This window comes from Mobula hypostoma, chromosome 3 (assembly GCF_963921235.1).
Source record: "Mobula hypostoma chromosome 3, sMobHyp1.1, whole genome shotgun sequence".
NCBI lineage: Eukaryota > Metazoa > Chordata > Chondrichthyes > Myliobatiformes > Myliobatidae > Mobula > Mobula hypostoma.
In genome coordinates, this window is record NC_086099.1 from 230,946,925 (window position 1) to 230,974,827 (window position 27,903).

Genomic DNA, 27,903 nt, shown 5'->3' on the forward strand with positions numbered 1-27,903 from the left:
CAGAACAGATCCGGCCCACAGTGAGACCCTTCCCAGAACAGATCCAGCCCACAACGATACCCTTCCCAGAACAGATCCGGCTCACAGCACAGACTCTTCCCAGAACAGATCCGGCCCACAACAAGACCCTTCCCAGAACAGATCCGGCCCACAACGAGACCGTTCCCAGAACAGATCCGGCCCACAATGAGACCCGTCCCAGAACAGATCCGGCCCACAACGAGACCCTTCCCAGAACAGATCAGGCCCACAATGAGACCCTTCCCAGAACTGATCCGGCCCACTTCGAGACCCTTCCCAGAACAGATCCGGCCCACAACGAGACCCTTCCCAGAACAGATCCGGCCCACAGTGTAGACTCTTCCCAGAACAGATCCGGCCCACAACGAGACCCTTGCCAGAACAGATCCGGCCCACAGTGAGACCCTTCCCAGAACAGATCCGGCCCACGAGATCCTTCCCAGAACAGTTCCGGCCCACAACGAAACCCTTCCCAGATCAGATCTGGCCTACAACGAGTCCCTTCCCAGAACAGATCCGGCCCACAGTGCAAACACTTCCCAGAATAGATCCGGCCCACAACGAGACCCTTCGCAGAACAGATCCGGCCCACAGTGCAAACACTTCCCAGAACAGATCCGGCCCACAGTACGGTCACCTCTCACAAGACAGAACCCGTCAACAACATATTCCTGTCCCATAGGGCAGGCACTATACACTGTGCCGGGCAGCCTCAGAGTGCAGGCCCCTCCCACAGCACAAACTGCTCCCATCCCAGTGTTGGCAACTCGCAAAGCACACATACTCACCCAAAGCTCCTCCCAAGCACAGACCCCTCACACAGTGCAGACAGCTCCCATAGTGCAGAGCCCTCCTACAGCGCAGCTCCCCTGAACGCAGACCACCTGCACATCGTATGTCCTTTCCCACAGTGTAGAACCCACCCACTACGCAGTCCTCTCCCAGGTGCAGACACCTCACACAGTGTAGGCCCCTGCACTGCGCAGAACCAGCACAGACCCCTCCCACAGCACACATCCCCACCCAAAGCACCTCCCGAAGACAGTCCTCTCCCCAGCTCAGACCTCACCAAAGTGCAGACCCTCCCCACAGCAGTGACCCTTCCCACTGCACAGACCACTCAGACAACGCATGACCCTACCTACACCACAGTTCCCTCCCACAGTGCAAATCCTTCCCTCAAACAGCAGCACTAACACCCACCCAAAGCTCCTCCTGATTGCAGACCCGTCCCACAGCAGTCACCCCTCACAGTGCAGTTCCCACCCACAAGGCAGACCTGCCTCACAGCTGAACCCTCCCGCAGTGCAGTCCACTTCCATTTCACAGAACCGTCTCGCTCAGCAAACCCAGACTCCTCCATCGGCAGACCTGTCTCACAGGGTGGTCCCCTCCCACAGCTCAGAACTGCCCCACAGAGCAAACTCCCCTCATGGAGCACTCCCCTCCCTCAACACACACCCTTCCCTAAGTGCAGACTCCTCCATCAGCACAGACCTGACTCACTGCACAATCACTCCACAGCACAGACCCCTCCCACAGGTCACACCCTTCCCACAGGTCAGACCGCTCCCACAGCATAGACCCCTCCCACAGCATAGACCCCTCTCACAGGTCAGAGCCCTCCCATAGCATAGACCCTTCCCACAGGTCAGACCCCTCCCACAGCATAGACCCCTCCCACAGCATAGACCTCTCCCACAGGTCAGACCCCTCCCACAGCATAGACCCTTCCCACAGCAGTCGACCTCCCACCACTCAGACCCTTCCCACAGAGCAGCCCACTCCTCTCCCCTCACAAGGGGAGGTCGGATTATCCTGTGCCGTGTCTGTCGCAGCAAAGTCTGATGGGAGAGCTGGCAGAGAATTATATAATTATGAGAGGCGTAGAGAAAGTGAGAGAGTCTTCTTCCCGAGATCACCTTAAATAGAGAGGGGTAAAGTTGAAAAGTTTATAGAAGATATGAGGACAAGTACAGACTGTTGCAGAAACTAAGTCACTGCGTATACTTAAAGCGGAGTTGCTAGGTTCTGGATTTGTAATGACGTCAAAGATACGAGGAGGAGGCAGGAGGATGGAGTTGGTGGGGGTCATAAATCAGCCATGATGGAAATAGGGAGCAGGTTCAAAGGGCCAAATGGTCTAATTCTGCTCCCACCTCATGGAATATCGCTTTAGAAACGGAGTGGTCGGTGCCTGGAATGTACTGCCAGGACATAGCAGTGATTACCAACCATATAGACAGGCAGGACACGTCCATTGGGATCCCCCTCCCACTCTGCTGACCCCGAGGGGAGAGGATATCCACAGAGACCCCCTCCCACACAGCTGACCCCGAGGGGAGAGGATATCCAGAGACCCCACCCCACACAGCTGACCCCGAGGGGAGAGGATATCCAGAGACCCCACCCCACACAGCTGACCCCGAGGGGAGAGGATATCCACAGACCGCACCCCACACAGCTGACCCCGAGGGTGAGGATATCCACTGAGACCCCACCCCTCACAGCTGACCCCGAGAAGAGACGATATCCACAGAGACCCCACCCCACACAGCTGACCCCGAGGGTGAGGATATCCACAGAGACCTCCCACCCCACCCCACCCTGTTGACCCCAAGGGGAGAGGATATCCACAGAGACCCCTCCCCACACTGCTGACCCCGAGGGGAGAGGATATCCACAGAAATCCCCCCCCACACAGCTGACCTCCCACCCCACCCCACACAGCTGACCCCGAGAGGAGAGGATATCCACAGAGACCCCACCCCACACAGTTGACCCCGAGGGGAGAGGACATCCACAGGGGACAATGGGCTGGTGCATCCACACAGGCTGTAGCAGACCCCAGGGACCTGCGTGTACAAACCGGAACCACCAATGGCCCGGGAAAGTTAGTACCCAGCAGACGATGGCTCATGAGAGGGTGACAGAAGGTAGTGGCAGAGAACAGACAGAAGCCACACTGACCACACGGTAACAGGGCTTACAAGCAGCCGTTGACCTGGTAACCCATGCTGTTAACCAGGGCAGCGTATTCACTTCAGAAACCCACCACCACAGAGATTTCAGGCACTCAGTTACATGCAGGTGAGGGGCAAGGAAGGGATTGGGTCCATCACTGTGCACAGAACTAACTAGCAAACACACGGAGCATGGCTGAAACAGAAAGCATGTAGTCGTTACTCAGAAAGGGAGAGAGCTCTCAGACAAACGGGATCATCACCGGATATCAGAGCGGCACCAGACAGGCAGGGAGCACGACAACCTCATCCAGCACACCTACGCCGTCCCGTCACACGCACCTACGGCGTCCCGTCACACGCACTTACAGCGTCCCGTCACACGCACCTACGCCGTCCCGTCACACGCAGCTACGCTGACCCGTCTCACAGACCTACGCCAACCCGTCTCACAGACCTACGTCGTCCTGTCTCACGCACCTACACCATCCCGTCTCACATACCTACGCCGACCCGTCTCACATACCTACGCCGTCCCATCTCACATACCTACACTGTTCCGTCACACGCATTTACCCCATACACTGCCCCTCTGCAATACCCCATCACACATATCCCCTACACCGCCCCATCACACACACCTCCCTGCACTACTGTCACACATACCCCTCCACCATCCCGTCATAAAACCTTCTGCACTGTCCTGTCACACACACCCACAGCACCCCATCGCACACCCGAACACTGTCCTGTCATATGCCTCTCACACACCGTCCCATCACACCTCCCACACTGTCATGTTACCCCTCCCGTGCACTGTCCCATCACACGTATCCCGTACACTGTTCTGTCTCCTGTACACTGCACCAACACACACTTCCCTACCATAAGAAGCATTAAGAAAAGTTTACAGCTTCCTCTTACCCTCTGAAGGGAGCTTGGAGAAAGTTGTTCTCCAGCCTGGTTTGTCAGCTGGTGCGTGGAGACAGCAGGGCTGGGGAGGGGTTGGGAATGGTGGGGTGGGGTGTTGGGGATGTACGTGGGGGTGCAGTGGGGTGGAGGGGGGGCATTGGGAGCCTCTGGATATCAGCATGCTCACTTACCGAGATCACCCGGTCACCGACACGCAGGATCCCATCTCTGTGAGCACAGCCCCCTTCTGCCAATCGTGAGATAAAGATCGCCTGGAACACATACCACCCACATTACACACACCGTTTGTGTTACACAGACGACATCCACCTCACGCCGCATTAAAAACACTGCCTATGTTACACATGCTGTCTGTGTTTCACACACACCAAGCTGCACACAAATACATATTGTCTATCTTAATCATGCATCGACATACCTACATACACGCACACCTACACAGAAAACCACATCACACACATACATTTGTCAAGTATACACTCCTACACACACACCCTCTACGCACATACACACGTATCCTGCTTTACAACATTTCACACACACACACACGCGTTTTATACATACAGCCCAGGTTACAGGCTCTACTCACGTTACATGTACCGCCTGCATATGTACCGGCCCATGCACAGCCCTTGTCTTACTGACACACACACCCCTACACACAGAGAGTGTCTAACACAAACACTAGTCACACACACACTAACACTCACAACACGCTGGAGGAACTCAGCAGGTCGGGCAGCGGCATCCGTGGAAACGATGAGTCGACGTTTCGGACCAGAACCCTTCATCAGGACTGTCACACACACTAACATGCACGTCGCCACAACCATACACACAGATCACACAGCGTCTGCCACCTCAGCCTCACACTGGTGTGAAGGCAGGGGTAAGGACTGACCGTCTCTCCTGCTTTGTAGGGAGTCGAGCCCTTGCCGCCGGCAATGCTGAAACCCAGGCCGCGCTCATCCCGGACCAGGCACGTGGAGAACCGCTCACACAGGCCGCCAGCCGTCTCCTCTGCCCATCTGCGCGCTCCCCGCCGCTCCCGGGGAGCATAGTCATCCTCGGGCCGCAGCGGCGTGACAGTGATTGCGTTCTCTGGCTCCACCATCCGCTCCCGCAGGACAGTCATGGTCACCAGGCCCCCCGCACTCCGCAGCGCCTCCACGGCCTGGTGGTGCTCTGCGTCCTGCAGGCATACGCTGTTCACCTGCCCAGGACAGCACACGTTCAGTGGTATCAAGACCAGGACACCGGCACCCGCCCGCGCTCCCCAACACCTCACCACTCACCCGAGGACGGAATGAACACTTAGCATAGGTGCTTCACAGGGGGATTCTGGTCACTGGGGAAGTGGCAAGTGGGTTCAACCTGCTGAGCTGCGATGGAAGGTTGGATCACACGGGATCCAGGGTCAGATGGCTAATTACATGATGGTAGAAAGGTGGGAGATTGCCTCTTGGACTGCCGCCCTGTACTAGTGGGGTGCCCCAAGGGTCCTTACTGGGTCTACTGTTGTTTGTCATCTGCATCACCCATGAGGATGTACAAGTGCTGGGTTTGTGCATTTGCAGATGACTCTAAATGAAGTGATGTTGTTGGCAATGAAGATGCATTTTCAGAGGGATCTTGATCAGCTGGATATGTGAGCCAGGCAACGGTAGAGGAAATGTGATTGGCATTTGTGCAAGGGTTTGCATTTTGGAGAGACAAAAGAGGGTGGGATGTTCACAGTGAATGGCAGAGCTACAACAGAGGGAACTACAAATATAAGTACATGGTTTCCTGAAAGTGCAGTCACAGTAGACAAGGTGGTGAAAAAGACTTTTGTTACACTGGCCTTCATCACTCCTGTTGGTCAGTGGGTGTATTTACAGTGGAGGTTGACGGGTTCTTGATTAATCAGGGCTTCAAAGGTTACGGGCAGAAGGATTTGAGAGGGATTATAAATCTGCTCCTATGTCTAATTGTCTTACTATAAGTGATGGTCAACTCCCGAGCTGCCACAGGCCCAGTCCAGGAGCGGTGTCCTTCATAAAATGTTGTTGTAGAAAAGCAGTATCCATTAGAGATCCTCACCACCCAGGCCAGGCTCTTTTCTCACTGCTACCATCAGGTAGAAGGTACAGGAGCCTCAGGACTCACACCTCCAGGTTCAAGAACAGTTACTACCCCTCAACCATCGGGCTCTTGAAAAGAGGGGGATAACTACATTCATTCTACTTCTGGTGTTCCTGCAAATGATGGTTTCACTTTAAGGAAATTTTCTCTTCTTGTTTTGTGCTCATTATTTATTGTTATTTATGTATATTTGCATTTGCAGTTTGTTGTTCATTGATCCTGTTTACCATATAACCACATAACAATTACAGCATGGAAACAGGCCATCTCGGCCCTTCTAGTCCGTGCCGAACGCTTACTCTGACCTAGTCCCACCGACCTGCACTCAGCCCATAACCCTCCATTCCTTTCCTGTCCATATACCAATCCAATTTTTTTTTAATGACAAAATCAAACCTGCTTCTACCACTTCTACTGGAAGCTGGTTCCACACATCTACCACTCTCTGAGTAAAGAAGTTCCCCCTCGTGTTACCCCTGAACTTTTGCCCTTTAACTCTCAACTCATGTCCTCTTGTTTGAATCTCCCCCACTCTCAATGGAAAAAGCCTATCCACGTCAACTCTATCAATCCCTCTCATAATTTTAAATACCTCTATCAAGTCCCCCCTCAACCTTCTATGCTCCAAAGAATAAAGACCCAACTTGTTCAACCTTTCTCTGTAACTTAGGTCTGAAACCCAGGCAACATTCTAGTAAATTACAGTTACTATTCCATGGACTTGCCAAGTATGATGGCAGAAAAGGAATCTCAGGGTTGCATGCGGTGAGATGTAAGCACTCCGATGGTAAATTTTACTTTGAACTATGAATGTACCCAGCCTGCTTGTTCAGTGGTGATCCCAAAGCACCTGGTGATGGACATCAAACTCCCCACCCTGGTACATCCTGTGCCCTAAAACTTCCCACCCTGGTACATCTTGTGCCCTCACTGCTTCCAAATGGTGGCTAGTGTGGAGCAGCTCCTGTTCACCAGATGCGGTGGGTGATAACCAGGAGAGGTTTACTTGCCCACTTCAACCGGCAGCCTGAGACTTCACGGGGTTGCTGTTGTCAGCATCGAGATTGTTGGACCCCACTCTTTCTTTGGTGAACGTACAGCACCACCCTGAGATCGTATTACCAGAGCACTGCCTTTCCATTTAGACGGGATCAGATGCCACCAGTTATAAGTTTTTCTCCGGAGCGGCAGAGGTTGACGGAAGACCTGATTGAAGGCAATGAAACTGCAGGGAGGCAGACCTAAGAATGGGGATGCAGTATCTTATTAACAGAGTTAAAATCTCCAATGCCAGAAGACTTGCCGGGATAGGAAGCTGAGAGCAGTTAGTTCAAAGGAACTCGGCCCAAAACGTCTCCATGGATGCTGCCTGGCTTGCTGAGTTCCTCCAACATATTGTGTTGCTCAATATCTCCAACATCTGCAGAATCTTTTGTGTTTATGGTGAGTGAGTGGTGGGTGCCTAGAACGTGCTGACAAAGTGGCAGTGGACGCAGACACAGTCGAGCTGTTTTGAAGTCACATGGATGTGCAGAGAATGGAGGCATGTAGACACCATATAGGCCTCCTCCCATATAAGAAATTGATTTTGTTGGACATTTGATAGCTAATTTAAAACCCAACACAGAACCGTGGGGCGGAAGGCTCAGTTCCTGTGCTCACATCCCTCCCAACGCGAGTAGGGAGCCTGCAGGACCGATCCGGCATCGAATTACACTTACCTCCAGCAACTTATCTCCAACTCGGACCCCAGCCTGAGCTGCCGGACCCTCCTCTGACACCCGGGAGATGAAGATTCCCTGCAAGACACAAACGAGTGACTAGAGTTCATCCAGCGGAGAATGAAGCCAGTTCCTCGACACTGACCGGGAGCCCAATCCGTCTCACAGGGGCATAACGCAGATGCCCATCGTACCCACCCACACAGCGGACGTAGTGTCGTCGCACCACATTACCGCACCCACAGTAGACAGCTGTGAGGACAGCTGTAAGCAGGAGGGGGAATACAGAGCGGAGAGGGAGAAAGGGTAAGGGTCAGACAGGAAGAAGGGGAAAGGGGAAGATTGAGAGGATAGAAGGAAAATGGGAAAATAAGAAGGGAGAGGAGGGGCAGAGGGAGAGAGGGCAAGATGGAGTGGCGAGGCGAAAGGAAGTGGAGGAACTGCTCAGATGGGGAGAGCCAAAAGGGACTGGGGTGTGGGGATACAGAGATGGGAGGAGGGGGACAGGGATACAGATTAGAGGAGGGGATAGGGAGATGGGGATACAGATGGGAGGAGGGGACAGGGAGACAGGGAGACAGATGGGAGGAGGGGACAGGGAGACGGGGAGACAGATGGGAGGAGGGGACAGGAAGATGGGGATACAGATGGGAGGGGAGGGGACAGGGAGACAGATGGGAGGAGGGGGACAGGGAGACGGGGATACAGATGGGAGAAGGGGACAGGGAGAAGGGGACAGGGAGACGGGGATACAGATGGGCGAAGGGGGACAGGGAGACAGGGATACAGATGGGAGGAGGGGACAGGGAGACGGGGATACAGATGGGAGGAGGGGACAGGGAGATGGGGATACAGATGGGAGGAGGGGACAGGGAGATGGGGATACAGATGGGAGGAGGGGGACAGGGAGACGGGGATACAGATGGGAGGAGGGGACAGGGAGACGGGGATACAGATGGGAGGAGGGGACAGGGAGACGGGGATACAGATGGGAGGAGGGGACAGGGAGATGGGGAGACAGATGGGAGGAGGGATAGGGAGACGGGGATACAGATGGGAGGAGGGGACAGGGAGACGGGGATACAGATGGGAGGGGAGGGGAACAGGGAGATGGTGATACAGATGGGAGGAGGAGACAGGGAGACAGATGAGACGGAGAGACAGATGGGAGGGGAGGGCATAGGGAGACGGGGATACAGATGGGAGGAGGGGATAGGGAGACGGGGATACAGATGGGAGGAGGGGATAGGGAGACAGGGATACAGATGGGAGGAGGGATAGGGAGATGGGGATACAGATGGGAGGAGGGGACAGGGAGACTGGGATACAGATGGGACAAGGGAACAGGGAGACGGAGACAGATACAGATGGGAGGAGGGGACAGGGAGACAGGGAGACAGATGGGAGGAGGGGACAGGGAGACGGGGATACAGATGGGAGGAGGGAACAGGGAGACGGGGATACAGATGGGAGGAGGGGACAGGGAGACAGGGATACAGATGGGAGGAGGGGGACAAGGAGACGGGGATACAGATGGGAGGAGGGGAACAGGGAGACGGGGATACAGATGGGAGGAGGGGACAGGAAGACGGGGAGACAGATGGGGGGGAGGGGATAGGGAGACGGGGATACAGATGGGAGGAGGGGATAGGGAGACGGGGATACAGATGGGAGGAGGGAACAGGGAGACGGGGATACAGATGGGAGGAGGGAACAGGGAGACGGGGATACAGATAGGAGGAGGGGACAGGGAGACGGGGATACAGATGGGAGGAGGGGACAGGGAGACGGGGATACAGATGGGAGGAGGGGACAGGGAGACGGGGATACAGATAGGAGGGGAGGGGAACAGGGAGACGGGGATACAGATGGGAGGAGGGGACGGGAGATGGGGATACAGATGGGAGGGGAGGGGACAGGGAGACGGGGATACAGATGGGAGGAGGGGACAGGAAGACGGGGATACAGATGGGAGGAGGGGACAGGAGAATGGGGATACAGATGGGAGGAGGGGACAGGGAGACGGGGAGACAGATGGGAGGAGGGGACAGGGAGACGAGGATACAGATGGGAGGAGGGGACAGGGAGATGGGGATACAGATGGGAGGGGAGAGGACAGGGAGACGGGGATACAGATGGCAGGAGGCGACAGGGAGACGGGGATACAGATGGGAGGAGGGGACAGGAGAATGGGGATGCAGATGGGAGGAGGGGACAGGGAGACGGGGAGACAGATGGGAGGAGGGGACAGGGAGACTGGGATACAGATGGGAGGAGGGGACAGGGAGATGGGGATACAGATGGGAGGAGGCGACAGGGAGATGGGGATACAGATGGGAGGGGAGGGGAACAGGGAGACGGGGATACAGATGGGAGGAGGGGACAGGGAGACGGGGTACAGATGGGAGGAGGGGACAGGAAGACGGGGATACAGATGGGAGGGGAGGGGACAGGGAGACGGGGATACAGATGGCAGGAGGCGACAGGGAGACGGGGATACAGATGGGAGGAGGGGACAGGAGAATGGGGATGCAGATGGGAGGAGGGGACAGGGAGACGGGGAGACAGATGGGAGGAGAGGACAGGGAGACTGGGATACAGATGGGAGGAGGGGACAGGGAGATGGGGATACAGATGGGAGGAGGCGACAGGGAGACGGGGATACAGATGGGAGGGGAGGGGAACAGGGAGACGGGGATACAGATGGGAGGAGGGGACAGGGAGACGGGGTACAGATGGGAGGAGGGGACAGGAAGACGGGGATACAGATAGGAGGGGAGGGGACAGGGAGATAGGGATACAGATGGGAGGGGAGGGAGGCAGGGATACAGATGGATGGGAAGGGAGACAGGGATGCAGATGGGCGGGGAGGGGGACCGGGAGATAGGGATGCAGACTGGAGGGGAGGGGATAGAGAATTGGAGGACAAAGGAAGGGGAAGGCAGGAGATTAGAGGGACAAAGATATGGTTGGGGTGGCAGGATTGCTGGTGGAGAGGAGGCAATGAGGATTCAGAAGGCGGGACAAGTGGTGGAGTGGAGATGAAGGGTGGGGACAGAAGGTGGGGCAGGGTGGGGAGTAGAATGCGGATGCAGGGACAGGAGTGGGACGGAGGGGAGGGGAGTTGGGATGGAGAAGGGGTTGGGAAAACATTACCTCATCCTCGCCCTTGTAGGGGGTTGACCCCTTGCCACCAGCGATGCTGATACCCAGTCCTCCAGTAAGCCGGTGAATGGTCAGGGTCAGCTACGAGTACAAGGGCAACAGGTCAGTGCAGACCCTCTCACACTCACACACACCTCACATTTTGAGTATTGTTTCAGGCCCCTTATGTAAGAATGGATGCACTTGAGGAGGTTCTTGAGAATGATTCCAGGAATGAACGGATTAACGTATAAGGAATGTTTCATGGCTCTGGGCCTGTACTCACTGGAATCCAGAAGAATAAGGGAAGAGCTCATTGAATGTAGAGAGGTCTCTGTAGAGTGGATGTGGAGAGGATGTTCCCTATGGTGGGGGAGTCTAAGACCAGAGGACACAGCTTCACAATAGACGGATGTCCATTTACAATGGAGATGAGGAGGTAATGTTTTAGCCAGGTGGTGAGTCTGTGCAATTCATTGCCACAGACAGCTGTGGATGCCAAGTTAGTGGGTATATTTAAAGTGAAGGTTAATGAGTTCTTGCACAATTAGGGTGTTCAGGTTACAGTGATCATGGGGTTGAGAGGGATAATAAATCAGCCACAATGAAATGATGAAGCAGTGGTCTAATTCTGCTGCATTGTCTTATGACCTCACACACACATAATCCCCGCACCCCCGTGGTGGGCAGCCACTCATACATATTAAATCACACTAAGTTGACACCCCCGACCAACAAGACACACACGAAAGTTAGGCCGTTCCTCACTGACAGTCAACGGTGACTGACCCAGTTAACGACCTGTCCTTGGCCCTTCACCTCCAGCGGCCACCCATCCCTGACTCCAGCCCTGCCGAGGGAGATTGGGGCGAGGGGCGAGGACCAAGGTCCAACGTTGCCGACACCCCCTGCATCGCTCTCCTCCACCCCGATAACAGCCAGTGCTGTTCACCCACACCTATAACGGTTCCAAGGTGGAGCTGCAGTCCCACCAGCACTCGAGCAAATCACTCCGTCACACAGCCCCAGCTCCTCAGCTCAGAGTGCACACAGCGATCTGACAGGGCAGGTGCAGGGCACGCAGCTGGAGACTCTCAGATAACACAGCAGTATGTCTGGTGTCAGATCAGTGGCCGGTCCCGGGTCAGTGCCTGGGACGGTCAATACAGTCATAGAAAAGTAGAGTACAGCACAGAAACAGGCCCTTTTGCCCATCTAGTCCATGCCAAAACCACTGAGACTGCCCACTCCCTTCAGCCTGCACTGAACCAAGGTGTCCCACATCCCGACCATCCATTTTAAAGGTGTATAAGATGATGAGAGGCATTGATCGTGTGGATAGTCAGTGGCTTTTTCCCAGGGCTGAAATGGCTAACATGAGAGGGCACAGTTTTAAGGTGCCTGGAAGTAGGTACAGAGGAGATGTCAGGGGTAAGTTTTTTTACACAGAGAGTGATGACTGCGTGGAATGGGCTGCCGGTGACGGTGGTGGAGGCGGATATGATAGGGTCTTTTAGGAGACTCCTGGATAGGTACATGGAGCTTAGAAAAATAGAGGGCTATGGGTAACCCAAGGCAATTTCAAAAGTAAGTACATGTTCGGCAAAGCATTGTGGGCCAAAGGGCCTGTATTGTGCTGTAGTTTTTCTATGTTTCTATGTATTTATCCTAACTTCTCTTAAACATTCAAATTGAGTTCCCAAGCACCACTTGCGCTGACAGCTCATTCCACGACCCCCTAAGTGAAGAAGTTACCCCTCATGTTCCCGTTAAACTTCTCACCTTTCACACTTAACCATGACCTCCAGTTGTAGTCCCATCCAACTTCAGCGAAAAAGCCACCTTGCATCTACCCTATCTGCACCGCTCATAACTTTTATCAAAACTCCTCTTAATCTTAGTGTCCAGGATGGTCCGAGTCTGGTTCTGTGTCAGTGTCAAGGGTGGTTGGGGTCCATTCAAAGGCCAGTGTCTGGGACAGTCAGTGTACGGTACAGGATCAGCGTCTGGGACAGTCAGTGTACGGTACAGGATCAGCGTCTGGGACAGTGTACGGTACAGGATCAGCATCTGCGACAGTGTACGGTACAGGATCAGCGTCTGCAACAGTCAGTGTACGGTACAGGATCAACATCTGCGACAGTGTACGGTACAGGATCAGCGTCTGGGACAGTCAGTGTACGGTACAGGATCAGCGTCTGGGACAGTGTACAGTACAGGATCAGTGTCTGGGTCAGTGTACGGTACAGGATCAGCGTCTGGGACAGTGTACGGTACAGGATCAGCGTCTGGGACAGTCAGTGTACGGTACAGGATCAGCGTCTGGGACAGTGTACAGTACAGGATCAGTGTCTGGGACAGTGTACAGTACAGGATCAGTGTCTGGGTCAGTGTACGGTACAGGATCAGCGTCTGCAACAGTCAGTGTACAGTACAGGATCAACATCTGCGACAGTGTACGGTACAGGATCAGCGTCTGGGACAGTCAGTGTACGGTACAGGATCAGCGTCTGGGACAGTGTACAGTACAGGATCAGTGTCTGGGTCAGTGTACGGTACAGGATCAGCGTCTGGGACAGTCAGTGTACGGTACAGGATCAGCGTCTGGGACAGTGTACGGTACAGGATCAGCGTCTGCGACAGTGTACGGTACAGGATCAGCGTCTGGGACAGTCAGTGTACGGTACAGGATCAGCGTCTGGGACAGTGTACAGTACAGGATCAGCGTCTGGGACAGTCAGTGTACGGTACAGGATCAGCGTCTGGGACAGTGTACGGTACAGGATCAGCGTCTGGGACAGTCAGTGTACGGTACAGGATCAGCGTCTGGGACAGTGTACGGTACAGGATCAGCGTCTGCGACAGTGTACGGTACAGGATCAGCGTCTGGGACAGTGTACGGTACAGGATCAGCGTCTGGGACAGTCAGTGTACGGTACAGGATCAGCGTCTGGGACAGTCAGTGTACGGTACAGGATCAGCGTCTGCGACAGTCAGCGTACGGTACAGGATCAGCGTCTGGGACAGTGTACGGTACAGGATCAGCGTCTGGGACAGTCAGTGTACGGTACAGGATCAGCATCTGGGACAGTGTACAGTACAGGATCAGTGTCTGGGTCAGTGTACGGTACAGGATCAGCGTCTGGGACAGTCAGTGTACGGTACAGGATCAGCGTCTGCGACAGTGTACAGTACAGGATCAGTGTCTGGGTCAGTGTACGGTACAGGATCAGCGTCTGGGACAGTGTACGGTACAGGATCAGCGTCTGGGACAGTCAGTGTACGGTACAGGATCAGCGTCTGGGACAGTCAGTGTACGGTACAGGATCAGCGTCTGCGACAGTCAGTGTACGGTACAGGATCAGCGTCTGCGACAGTGTACGGTACAGGATCAGCGTCTGGGACAGTCAGTGTACGGTACAGGATCAGCATCTGCGACAGTGTACGGTACAGGATCAGCGTCTGGGACAGTCAGTGTACGGTACAGGATCAGCGTCTGCGACAGTGTACGGTACAGGATCAGCGTCTGGGACAGTCAGTGTACGGTACAGGATCAGCGTCTGGGACAGTCAGTGAACGGTACAGGATCAGCGTCTGCGACAGTGTACGGTACAGGATCAGCGTCTGGGACAGTCAGTGTACGGTACAGGATCAGCGTCTGCGACAGTGTACGGTACAGGATCAGCGTCTGGGACAGTGTACAGTACAGGATCAGCGTCTGGGTCAGTGTACGGTACAGGATCAGCGTCTGGGACAGTGTGTACGGTACAGGATCAGCATCTGCGAGTCAGTGTACGGTACAGGATCAGCGTCTGGGACAGTCAGCGTACGGTACAGGATCAGCGTCTGGGACAGTCAGCGTACGGTACAGGATCAGCGTATGCGACAGTCAGTGTACGGTACAGGATCAGCGTCTGGGACAGTGTACGGTACAGGATCAGCGTCTGCAACAGTCAGTGTACGGTACAGGATCAGCGTCTGCGAGTCAGTGTACGGTACAGGATCAGCATCTGGGACAGTCAGTGTACGGTACAGGATCAGCATCTGCGACAGTGTACGGTCGAGGATCAGCGTCTGGGACAGTCAGTGTACGGTACAGGATCAGCGTCTGCGACAGTGTACGGTACAGGATCAGCGTCTGGGACAGTCAGCGTACGGTACAGGATCAGCGTCTGGGACAGTCAGTGTACGGTACAGGATCAGCGTCTGGGACAGTCAGTGAACGGTACAGGATCAGCGTCTGCGACAGTCAGCGTACGGTACAGGATCAGCGTCTGGGACAGTCAGTGTACGGTACAGGATCAGCGTCTGGGACAGTCAGTGAACGGTACAGGATCAGTGTCTAGGACAGTGTACGGTACAGGATCAGTGTCTGGGACAGTTAGTGTTCTGTCCAGGGTCAGCGTCTGGTCCAGGGTTAGTCTCCGGTCCAGGGTCAGAGTTTGGAACAGTCGTTGTTCAGTCCAGGGTCAGTGTATGGAACAGTCAACCGTTCAGTCCAGGGTCAGTCTCCGGCCCTTGTGCTTTTAGAGGTTGGCTGCATCAGCAGTGTCCCATGTCAGGACAGTTGTACTCAGTGTAACTGTCTCAGAGACATGTTTCATTGAGATGTTTATTTTATATGTTTTTGTCATAAATTCATGATTATTTTATCACCTTAAAATACTTTATGTAAGGTTTTATTTAATGTAGAGTGTAACAGGTCACACGACCAGAGTTTAGTGAGTCACATAACTGTGGTATTATGGGTCAGAACCAACATGGAAGCAGAAAAGGACACATGGCTCTAAAACAACCTCATTCTGCATGTGGTCCCAAGGGGCGCACACGATCATTGTTTTTTAAATTTGTTTTATATAATGTTGTTGTGCTTTTACATGGATACTGATTTTATTTGATTTCAGCACACTTTTGTTGTGCTGACGTGTTTTGGGGCCATTTATCAGCCGACACTAACTTGAGAGACTTTAAAAGACTGAGAGATGTATGTTTCAAACTTAAGTCCTTTATTTTCTTGTAGTTTTCACGGTGTCGACTGAAGAAAGAGAGAGAGAGAAATAAAAATAAATCTTCAAGGACATCTGTATGTTGCGTGGCCATTATTTCATTGGACCGGTGCAGTTACAGTCAGTTTGCATGGGGCCATTCCTGTGCCTTCTCCGCAAGAGGTTAACAGGCTTGGTTCTGCGCGAACCAGACATGGAGGTTGTCCTGTCGGCTTACACCAACGACATCTTCCTTATGGTCACCGTCCCGGTTGACTTGCAGAGGATGCGAGACTGCCAGTAGGTCTTTTCAGCTGCTTCATCTGCAAGGGTCAACTGGGAGAAAAGCGCGGGCCTCTTGGTGGGTCAGTGGCAGGTGGACCCCCTACCAGAGGGGCTGAGGCCATTTGCATGGAGCACCACGCACCTCCTCTACTTGGGGGTCTGTCTGAGCTCGACGGAGGAGACCTGGCAGGTGAAATGGCTGGATCTGGAGACAAAGAACTCTGCCTGGTTGGGGCGCTGATTGAGCCTCCTTCGTACGATCTCGTACCGGGGGACAGCTTTAGTTATCAGTCAGTTGCTTGCCTCCATAGTGTGGTACTGGATCTCTGCATTAGCCCCACCTAAGTCGTTCGTGTCCAGGACACAGAATAGGCTGGCAGAATTCTTCTGGGGCAACAGAGGGGATCGGGTTTCTGCAGTGGTCCTGAGCCTTCTGATCGGGAGGGCAGCCAGTCCTTGGTGTGCGTGCACACCTAGCTAGAAGTTCTCTGCTTCAGGACCCTACAGGGATACCTGTACTGTGACCACCCTCTGAGATGGCACATGCTGGCAACGCACTTTCTCCACCCCAGGCCACTGCAGGGATACCTGTACTGTGTCCAGCCTCCCAGGTGGCACGTACTGGTGACATACTTTCTCCACCGGGGTCACTGCCCACAGGAGGACAAACGAATCCTGGCAGACCGCGGCAGCCGTGCCGCTCTGAGGTGACCTGATAGAGGTGTATAAGATGATGAGAGGCATTGATCATGTGGATAGTCACAGGCTTTTTCCCAGGGCTGAAATGGCTAGCACGAGAAGGCACAGTTTTGGAAATAGGTACAGAGGAGATATCAAGGGTAAGTTTTTTATGCAGAGATAGGTGAGTACATCGAATGGGCTGCCAGCGACAGTGGAGGCGGAAACAATAGGGTCTTTTAAGAGACTCCTGGACAAGTACATAGAGCTTAGAAAAATAGAGAGCAATGGGTAACCCGAGGTAATTTCTCAGGTAAGGATATGTTCGGCACAGCTTTGTGGGCCGAAGGGCCTGTATTGTGCTGTAGGTTTTCTATGTTTCTATATAGAAGAGCAACAATTAGTGGTAAGTTCGAGGATTGGGAAGCTTTTAAAAACCAACAGAAGGCAACTAAAAGAAGTCATTAAGAAGGTAAAGACGGAATACAAAAATAAGCTGGCCAATGATATTAAAGAGGATAACGAAAGTTCTTTCAATTACATAAAGGTCAAAAGAGAGGCGAGAGTAGATATCAGACTGCCGGAGAACAATTCTGGAGAAGCAGTCATGGGGATAACGAAAAGACTGAATAAGTATTCTGCATCAGTCTTCGGTGTGGAAGACATGAGCAGTATAGTGGAAGTTCCAGGTGTCAGTGGTCATGAAGTGTGTGAAGTTACCAGAACTAGGGAGAAGGTTTTTGGAAATGTAGAGAAGTCAAATGGGCCAGATGCTATCCACCCCAGGGTTCTGAAAATGGTGGCCAAAGAAATTAAAAATTATCTTTCAAGAAACACTAGATTGTGGAATGGTTCCTGAAGACTAGAAAATTACAAAAGTCATTCCACTCTTCATGAAGGGAGAGAGGCAGAAGAAAGAAAATTATAGATCAGTTAGTCTGACCTCAGTGGTTGGGAAGATAGTTGTGGTTACGGGTACTTGGAGGCACGTGATAAAACAGGCCATAGTCAGCAGGTTTTCCTCAAGGGAAAATCTTGTCAGGTGAAACTGTTGGAATTCATTGAAGTGCAGAGTACCCCTCTGGCCGTCACTCTAAACAACAGGTATATCACTCTGGATACTGTTTGGAGGGAGGGGGTGAGCAAACACAGGAAAGTCACACTGGTCAGGCGGTCTGAAACCGAGCCTATCTCTGTGACTCAGAAGGGAAGCGGGGAGAAGAGGCATGACGTTGGTTAGAGGATTTGTTGGTTTGGAGAATGAACAGAAGGTTCTGTGAGCGACAGCAAGATTCCAGGATGGTATGCTGCCTTCCGGGTGCGAGAGTCGAGGATATCTCTTATCGAGTCCTCAACATTCTCAATGGGAGGGTGAACAGCCAGAAGTCATGGTCCATGACATGGTTTAGATGCATGATGAGGTTCTGTAAAGAGAGTTCAGGGAGTTAGGTGCAAAGTTAAAGGGCAGGACCTCCAGAGCTGTGATCTGAGGATTGCTACCCGCACCACATGCTAGTGAGGCCAGAACAAGTTAGATTATACAGTTTAATACGTGGCTAAGGAGTTGGTGCAGGAAGGAGGGCATAAGATTTCTGGATCATTCGGCTCTCTTCCAGGAAAGGTGGGACCTGTACAGAAGGAATTGTTTGCACCCGAAATGGAGGGGGGCTAACATCTTAGCTGGAAGGTTTGTTAATGCTGCACAGTGGAGTTTAAACTAAAGTTGCAGGGGGATGCAGGCCAGAGTGCCAGGACAGTTAGTGGAGAAGTTGTAGAGGCAGATGTTAGTAAGACCTCAGACAAAGGGTTGGGAATCAAAAGGTTGAGCATGGTACAACTAGTGTCCTGAGCTGCCAATAAGTATCGTAGGAAAGGCGGATGATAGTGCTGAAGATGAGGTAGTTGGTTTACAAACAGAGGCAATGTGTAGTGAGGAGAGGCTGTTGATGGGGCAAAATCACAGTCAACAGGATGAGTTACAAAAAGTGGACAAAATCGAAAAGGGTGAGTATAGCACTGAAGGAGTTGTAGTAATTGCACGCAGTATACGGAATAAGGTAGATGAACTTCCTGCACAGTTACAGATTGCCATGTATGATGTAGTAGGCATCACTGAATCACGGCTGTAAGGAGATTATAGCCGGGTGTATAATGTCCAAGGATGCACATTGTATCAAAAGGACAGGCAGGAAGGCAGACCAGGCAGCATTGATAAAAATGAATTCGAATAATTAGGAAGAGGTATCATAGGGTGGAATATGTTCAATCATTGTGAATAGAGCTAAAGAACTGCAAGGGTAAAAAGAGCCTGATGGGAATTGTATACAGACCTCCAACAGTAGTAAGGATGTGGCTTACAAATTACAATGGGAGATCGAAAATGTATTTTAAAATGGCAATGTTGCAGCAGTCACGTGGGGCTTCAATCTGCAGGAAAATAGGGAAAATGAGTCGGTGCTGGATTACAGGAGGAGGGATTTCTAGAGTGCTTACAAGGTGGCTTTTTAGAGCAGCTCATGGTTGAGCACCCCGGGGGGGGTCAGCTATTCAGGATTGGGTGTGCATTGATTAGAGGGCTTAAGGCAAAAGAATGCTCAGGGGTTAGAGATCATAATATGATCAAATTCACCCTGAAGTTTGAGAAGGAGAAGCTAAAGTCAAATGTATCAGTATTATACTGGAGTAAAGGGAATTACGTAGGCATGAGAGAGGAGTTGGCCAGAATTGATTGGAAAAGGACGCTGGCAGGGATGATAGCAGAGCAGCAATGGCTGGAATTTCTGAGAGCAATTTGGAATACACAGGATATATACATCCCAAGGAGAAAGAAGTATTCTCGAGGAACAATAACACAACCATGGCTAAAGAGAGAAATCAAACCCAGTAAAACACCCTGGTTAGGGTTTTTACTGTGAACACCGTAGGGTATTTCATTTAATAGTTTTCTCTTGAAGCGGCGTGTTCTGCTGCTGGTGTTTGGGTTTCAATTAAAGATAAGTATTGTGATATTCAATTGAGGAATGATGGGCCAGCCATTTCGGATAGTAGAATTGGGAGTGGGTTTCAGAGACAGCTGGGTGGAGAGGTTCCGTGACGGACACTGATTGGGATTATGGTCTTTTCGTTGGGAGATGAAGTGAGAAGATTGAGAGAACCAATTCAATCTGACTAGAATGCGCGATTCAATTAATAACTGTTTGATTAAGCTGATGATCATCAATACACCTTCTTAATAATTGTATGCAGTGTATAATCTGTTATTTCTTGCCAATGGATAATTGCATGTGGGCAGTATTTACACAGCATTCAATCAGATCGGGATTCAGGTGGTTGAAACATCTGATCTTTCCGGTTTGGTGCTACCCAAGTCATACTGACCCTAGATGTACGGAGTTTGAGAAAGGTGGCTTTCTCAAGTGACTGTTTAGAAGAATGAGGGGAGACCTCATAGAAACATTTCGAATGTTGAAAAGCATGGACAGAGCAGATGTGGCAAAGTTGTTTCCCATGATGGGGGTGTCTAGAACGAGAGGGCATGACTTAAGGATTGAAGGGCACCCATTCAGAACAGAAATGCGAAGAAATTTTTTTAGTCAGAAGGTGGTGAATCTAGGAATTTGTTGCCACGGGCAGCAGTGGAGGCCAAGTCATTGGGTGTATTTAAGGCAGAGATTGATAGGTATCTGAGTAGCCAGGGCATCAAAGATTATGCTGAGAAGGTGGGGGAGTGGGACTAAATGGGAGAATGGATCAGCTCATGATAAAATGGCGGAGCAGACTCGATGGGCCAAATGGCCGACTTCTGCTCCTTTGTCTTATGGTCTTATGGCTGTTATCTAGTAGCTAAAGTGCCTGATAAAAAGGGGTTTCATTGTAGCGGCTATCTTCTGGGATTTGATTCGCTGAATACTGTGAATTTGCTGCTAGAATTGATTAAGTTTGTGTGTTTAAGCCTGTATTAAAACTAGTGTTGGGAAAGTGATTACAGTACTTGACTATGGATGCCACAGAGATTAAGCTATAGCGTGATTCTAAGAGATTACCCACAACTAATGTTTGTGTTCGGAGTCGGGTGGATACCAGCAGCCCAAATGAATTGCTGATTGAAATTTCAGGTTCAGTACCAGTATTAGGGAAGGTTATGCTTACTGAATGCTGGTTTGAGCAAACGGCAAGCAAACATGTTGTTTTAGATCTGACTAGAGGTGACATGACTGGAGTGGAGCTGCTTGGTACGACTGGGTCACCCGGAGAGGCAGGGTCATGGGCCATCCATACTTTTGGAGAAGGTGGGAGTGTAGGCAAGGGTGAAGAATTTACATAGAACATAAAAATTTACAGCACATTGCAGGCCCTTTGGCCACAATGTTGTGCTGACCACAGACAGCCTAGAATTTCCCTAGCACAAAGCCCTCTATTTTTCTAAGCCTTATGAACCTATCTAAGAGCCCCTGAAAAGACCCTATGGTATCCGCTTCCATCACCACCACCGGCAGTGCATTCCACACACCCACCACTCTACCACTCTCTGTGTGAAAAACTTACCCCTAACATCCCCTCGGTACCTATTTCCAAGCACCTTAAAACTATGCCCTCTCTTGTTAGCCATTTCAGCCCTGGGAAAAAGCCTCTGACTATCCACACGATCAATACCTCTCATCATCTTATACACTTTTATCAGGTCACCTCTCATCCTTTGCTGCTCCAAGCAGAAAAAGCCAAGTTCACTCAACCTATTCTCATAAGGCATGCTCCCAATTCAGGCAACATCCTTGTAAATCTCCTCTGCACCCTTTCTATGCTTTCCACATCCTTCCTGTAGTGAGGTGACCAGAAGCAAACACAGTACTCCAGTGGGGTCTGACCAAGGTCTTATATAGCTATAACATTGCCCCATGGCTCTTGAACTCGATCTGACGGTTGATGAAGGCCAGCACACCATATGCCTTCTTAACAACACCGTGAACCTGCACAGCAGCTTTAAGGTGGGCTCCCTCACATCTGTCCCTCTGACCCTCAACACAGGTACCCCTCAGGGCTGTGTACTAAGCCCCCTCCTTTACTCTCTGTATACCCATGACAGTGTCACCACCCACAGCTCCAATCTGCTAATTAAATCTTCTGACAACACTACACTGATTGGCCTAATTTCAAATAATAATGAGGCAGCCTACAAAAAGGAAGTCATCACCCTGACACATTGGTGTCAAGAAAACAACCTCTCCCTCAATGTCGCAGAAACAAGGGAGCTGGTTGTGGACTACAGGAGGAATGGAGACAAGCTAACCCCTACAGACATCAATGGATCTGGGGTTGAGAGGGTGAACAGCTTTAAGTTCCTCAGCATAAACATCACCAGGGCTCTCACGTGGTCTCTACATACCGGCTGTGTGGTGAAAAAGGCACAACAGCACCTCTTTCACCTCAGATGGTTGAAGAAGATTGGTATGGCCCCCCAAATTCTAAGAATTTTTTTTATAGGGGCACGAGTGAGAGCATCCTGACTGGCTGCATCACTGCCTGGCATGGGAACTGTATTTCCCTCAATCGCAGGACTCTGCAGAGAGTGGAGCCGACAGCCCAGCGCATCTCTAGATGTGAACTTTTCACTATTCAGTACATTTACAAAGACAGGTGTGTAAAAAGGGTCCGAACGATCATTGGAGACCTGAGTCACCCCAACCACAAACTGTTCCAGCTGCTACCATCTGGAAAACGGTACCGCAGCATGATAGCCAGGAATAGCAGGCTCAAAGATACCTTCTTCCACCAGTCCATCAGACTGCTTAATTCATGCAGATATAACGTAAAAATTTTTACTCCTCATGTATATTAAGGATGTAAATAATAAAGACAATTTAATTTAATATACACTACATCCACTGCTCTACCTTCATCAACGTGTTTTGTCACATCCCCAAAGAATTCAATCAGGCTCATAAGCCACGACCAGCCCTTGACAAAGCCATGCTGACAATCTCTAATCAGTTTATGTCTCTCCAAATGTTCATAAATCTTGCCTCTCAGGATCTTCGCCAAAAACTTTCCCACCACTGAAATCAGACTCACTGGTCTATAATTCCCTGGGTTATCACCTCTCTTTCTTGAACAAGGGAACATTTACAAACCTCCAATCCTCCGGTACTTCTCCTGTCCCTATTGATAACACAAAGACCATCACAAGAGGCTCAGCTTCTCTTCCCTCGCTTCCCACAGTAACCTGGGCCATATCTTACCTGGGTCCGGTGACTTATCTAACTCAATGCTTTTCAAAAGCTTCAACACATCCTCTTCTTTAATGTCTATATGCTCAAGTGTTTCAGTCAGCTGTAAGTCATCCCCACAATTGCCAAGGTCCTTTTCCCTGGTGAATACTGAAGCAAAAAGCACACATTTCCACTATGGCATCTGATTGTTCCTATTCTCACATGGCTTGTCCTCTTGCTATTCACATACTTGTAGAATGCCTTGGTGTTTTCCTTAATCCTGCTCACCAAGGTCTTCTCATGGCCCCTTCTGGCTCTAATTCCATTCTTAAGCTCTTTCCTAGCAGCCTTGTAAATTTCTAGAACTCAAACAGAACCTAGTTTCCTGAGCAACACTCACAACATGCTGGAGGAACTCAGCAGGTCGGGCTGCATCCGCGGAAACGATTAGTCGACGTTTCCACGGATGCTGCCCGACCTGCTGAGTTCCTCCAGCGTGTTGTGAGTGTTGCTTTGACCCCAGCATCTGCAGATTATTCTGTGTTTACCTACTTTCCTGAACTTTTCGTAAGCTTAAGGTGGGGGGTTATATAGGAGGCAGGGTTTGAGGGTCAGTACAACATTGTGGGCCGAAGGGCCTGTACTGTACTGTACTATTCTAAGTTCTATGTTTTCTTTTCTTTTTAACTATCCTTTGTACACCATGGTTCTTTAAATCTACCATCCTTTCCCTGCCTCAACGGAACATGCCTATGCAAAACTCCATGCAAATGTTCCCTGAACATTTGCCACATTTCTGCTGTGCATTCCCCTGAGAACATTTGTTCCCAATTTTTGCTCTCAAGTTCCTGCCTGATAGCTTCGTATTTCCCCCACCCCAATTAAATGTTTTCCTAAATTGTCTGCTCCTATTCCTCTCCAGCACTACGGTGAAGGAGATAGAGTTGTGGTCACTACCTCCAAAATGCTCTCCCACTGAGAGATCTGACACCTGACCAGGTTCATTTCCCAATACCAGATCAAGTACAGCCTCTCCTCTTGTAGGCTTATCTACATATTGCATCAGAAAACCTTTCTGAACCCACCGAACAAACTCCACGCCATCTAATCCCCTTGTGCTGAGGAGATGCCAATCAATATTAGGAAATTTAAAATCTCCCATCACAACAACCCTATTATTATTGCAGCTTTCCAGAATCTCCCTCCCTATCTGCTCCTCGATATCCCTGTTACTATTGGGGGATCTATAAAAACACCCAGTAGAGTAATTGCCCCTTTCCTCTTTCTGACTTCCACCCACACTGACTCAGTAGACCATCCCTCCATGACTTTGTCCTTTTCTGCAGCCGTAACACTATCCCTGATTAGCAATACCGCGCCCCCACCTTTTTTTTGCCTTCCTCTGTTCTTTTTGAAACATCTAAAGCTTGGCACAGTCAGCAACCATTCCTGCTCCTGAGACATCCAGGTCTCTGTAATGACAATGTCCCCATGGTGAATCAGCACAGTCCACTGTCTTTTGAAGAGCGTTTCTCTGCTGTTGGGTGTGGGCTTTCACCGATTCTATTGTGTTTCTTGGATTTAGTGAGCATGCCCACAAGAAAGCGATCCTCAGGGTTGTTTATAGTGACATAGCTGTACAGTGATAATGAATTTACTTTCAACTTTGAGAGGTGAGACAGAGTCCATGGAGGGAAGGCTGCTATCTGAGTCCACAACTATCTGCACTTTCTTGTGGCTATCGGCATAAAGTGGACAGGGTGGAAAGTCATGCCTTTGGTCTCTGGGGGAGTGGTGGTGCTGCACAAACTGTGCTTTACGAGGCTGGGAGGAGGGACAAGCTGTGGGTGGAGAGACACGGTGTGTGTGTGTGGGGACAAGCACTGAGTGGAGAGGCACGCTCTGTGTGTGTGTATGTGTGTGTGTGTGTGTGTGTGTGAGAGAGAGAGAGAACAGTGGGGAGAAGGATTGGGTCACTGAGTGGGATTGGTTACCAGGAGCAGAGAGCTGGTGGGGATGGGTTGTCACAGGTTTAGCTCTGCGAAGAAGTGGTGCTGATGCTGTGTGTGGGGGGTGATTCATGAGTGTGTAGGGGTGGGGGTACAGGCCATCTCCTGTGTCACACTGCAGGGTAAGGGGTCCTGATGGTCTGCGTGTAGGGGTGGGGGTACAGGCCGTCTCCTGTGTCACACTGCAGGGAAAGGGGTCCTGATGGTCTGCGTGTAGGGGTGGGGGTACAGGCCGTCTCCTGTGTCACACTCCAGGGGAAGGGGTCCTGATGGTCTGCGTGTAGGGGTGGGGGTACAGGCCTTCTCCTGTGTCACACTCTGTGTCACATCACAGTTCCATCTATTGATCCACGCTCTAAGTTCATCTGCCTAGTTTATGATACTCTTTGCATTAAAATAGTCACATCTCAAACCATCAGGCTGAGAGCATCTTTGCTCGTATCATCTGCCTATCCGTCCTCTACTGTCTCTACTTCTGCTCCAACCTCCCCATCCTCTGCCTCTTCACTTTGATTCCCACCCCCGTGAAACTCTCGTTTAAACCCTCCCAATAGCATTAGCAAACCTCCTCACCAGGATATTGGTCCCCCTGGGATTCAAGTGCAACCCGTCCTTCTTGTACAGGTCACATGTACCCCAGGAGGGCCCAATAATCCAAAAATCTGAATCCCTACCCCCTGCTCCAATCCTTCAGGCATACATTTATCTTCCACCTCATTCTATTCCTATACTCACTGTCACATGGCACAGGCAGTAATCCCGAGATTACTGCCTTTGAGGTCCTGCTTCTCATCTTCCTCCCTATCTCTCTGTAATCTGCTTTTAGGACCTCCACCCTTTCTCCATGGTTGTAGCTGCAAAAGAAACCATCCCACGAAAAGAACAGAAAAGTAAGAAGAAATGGATAACTGAAGATAAAATACAATTGATGCAACAAAAAAAGAACATCAAACTAAGAGACAGCGAAGAATACAAACAACTTGATAAGACAATAAAAAGAAAATGCAGAGAAGCTAAAGACAGACGGCTAAATGAGAAACGCTCAGAGATAGAAATGCTACAAACCCATAACTCTGGAACAAAGTTGATGCACAATAAAATTAAAAAACTAACGGGGAAATTACCTTGCTCAGCAAGTGGATGCATCAAGGCAAAAGATGGCAGCTTAATTATGAACAAAGAGGAAATCCTAAACAGATGGACAGAATATATAAAAGAACATTTTGAAGACGAAAGAGGAGAAAAACCAAACGTAAAGAAGGATCTTGAAGGACCTAGCATTCTAAAATCAGAAATTTGAGCAGCCATAAATAAAACAAAACAAAACAGAGCAACTGGTCCAGACAACATTGCTGTTGAAATGATACTAGCCTTAGAAGATTTTGGAATAGAGAAAATAACAGAAATAGCAAATGAAATCTATGACCATGGAGAGATACCTGATGATTTAAGTAAAACAGTGTTCATCACAGTTCCAAAGAAAGAAGGAGCGACAGAATGTGAGTTACATCGTACAATAAGCCTGATGAGCTACGTAGCAAAAATTATTCCCAGAGTAATCATGATGAGAGCAAGACGCTGTATAAAACCAAAAATCAGTAAAGAACAATACAGCTTTGTGGAAAACACTGGAACCAGAAATGCAATTTTCATCCTACGGATGATCTGTGAACGAGCAATCCAGGTACAAAAAGACATCTACCTATGTTTCATTGACTATACAAGAGCTTTTGACACTGTCAGACAGCAAGATCTTCTACAAATGCTTCAAGATCTTGACATAGATGGGAAAGATATATGTTTCTTAAGAAACATATACCGGGACCAGACAGCATCCATCAGAATAGGAGAAGTGAGTGAGTATGTGAATATCATGAGAGGAGTCAGGCAAGGTTATGTCTCCTCGCCAGACTTATTCAACCTGTATAGTGAAAATATCTTGAGAAGTATCAAAGACATCGAAGGATTCACAATTGGAGGCCATAATATAAATAACATCAGATATGCTGATGACATTGTACTAATAGCTGACTTAGAAACAAAACTTCAAGAACTACTCACTACAGTGGCAGCAGAAAGTAATCGCAGAGGCCTCTCAATCAACACCAAGAAGACAGAAAGCGTGGTCATCTCCAGAAAGACAAACATCCCACAATGTGTGATCAAGATCGGAAATACAAACATCAAACAAGTCAACAAATTCAGATATCTTGGCAGCGTGATAACAAGTAATGGCAAGTGCGACACAGATATCAAATACAGAATAGCAATGGCGAAAGAAGCTTTCCAAAAAATGAAGATCATATTAACAGACAGAAAGATGAGCACGTACACTAAAAACAGAATACTGCAGTGCTACATTTATTCTATCCTGACTTATGGAAGTGAATGCTGGACCATTTCCCCAGCAATGGAAAAGGGACTAGAAGCAGCTGAATTATGGTTCTACAGGAGAATGTTAAAAATATCATGAACCACACACACATCAAATGAAGAAGTTCTCAGAAGATCCCAAGCAGTTCAATCACTCATACCAACAATAAGAGAAAGACAACTCAGATTGCTAGGACACATCATGCGGAAAGGTGAACTAGAAAAACTCATACTCTCTGGAAAGATTGAGGGGAGTAAACGTAGAAGACGACCTCGACTTATGTACATCAAAAGCATAGCCAGGTGGCTACACATCGAGGAAATGGAAGTCATCCAAAAAACGAAGGATAGATCTATATGGAAAACCATGGTCACCAAAGTCCGCATCGGATATGGTACCTAGACAGACAGACAGACCCTTTTTCTACCTATGTCATTGGTATCAATATGTACGACCACTG

General features: G+C 50.3%; 1 protein-coding gene across 6 annotated transcripts in view; it reads right to left on the reverse strand.

The window, feature by feature from the left end:
* LOC134344616 (protein scribble homolog) overlaps positions 1-27,903 on the reverse strand; it is a 235,861-nt gene that overhangs the window by 61,341 nt on the left and 146,617 nt on the right. For all 6 annotated transcript variants that reach the window (XM_063044735.1, XM_063044733.1, XM_063044732.1 and 3 more), the window contains 4 exons: positions 10,919-11,008; positions 7,763-7,840; positions 4,819-5,130; positions 4,088-4,168 (listed from right to left, as the gene is read on the reverse strand). In XM_063044735.1, coding sequence (XP_062900805.1) covers positions 4,088-4,168; positions 4,819-5,130; positions 7,763-7,840; positions 10,919-11,008 — 561 coding nt within the window. The remainder of the gene's footprint in view (positions 1-4,087; positions 4,169-4,818; positions 5,131-7,762; positions 7,841-10,918; positions 11,009-27,903) is intronic.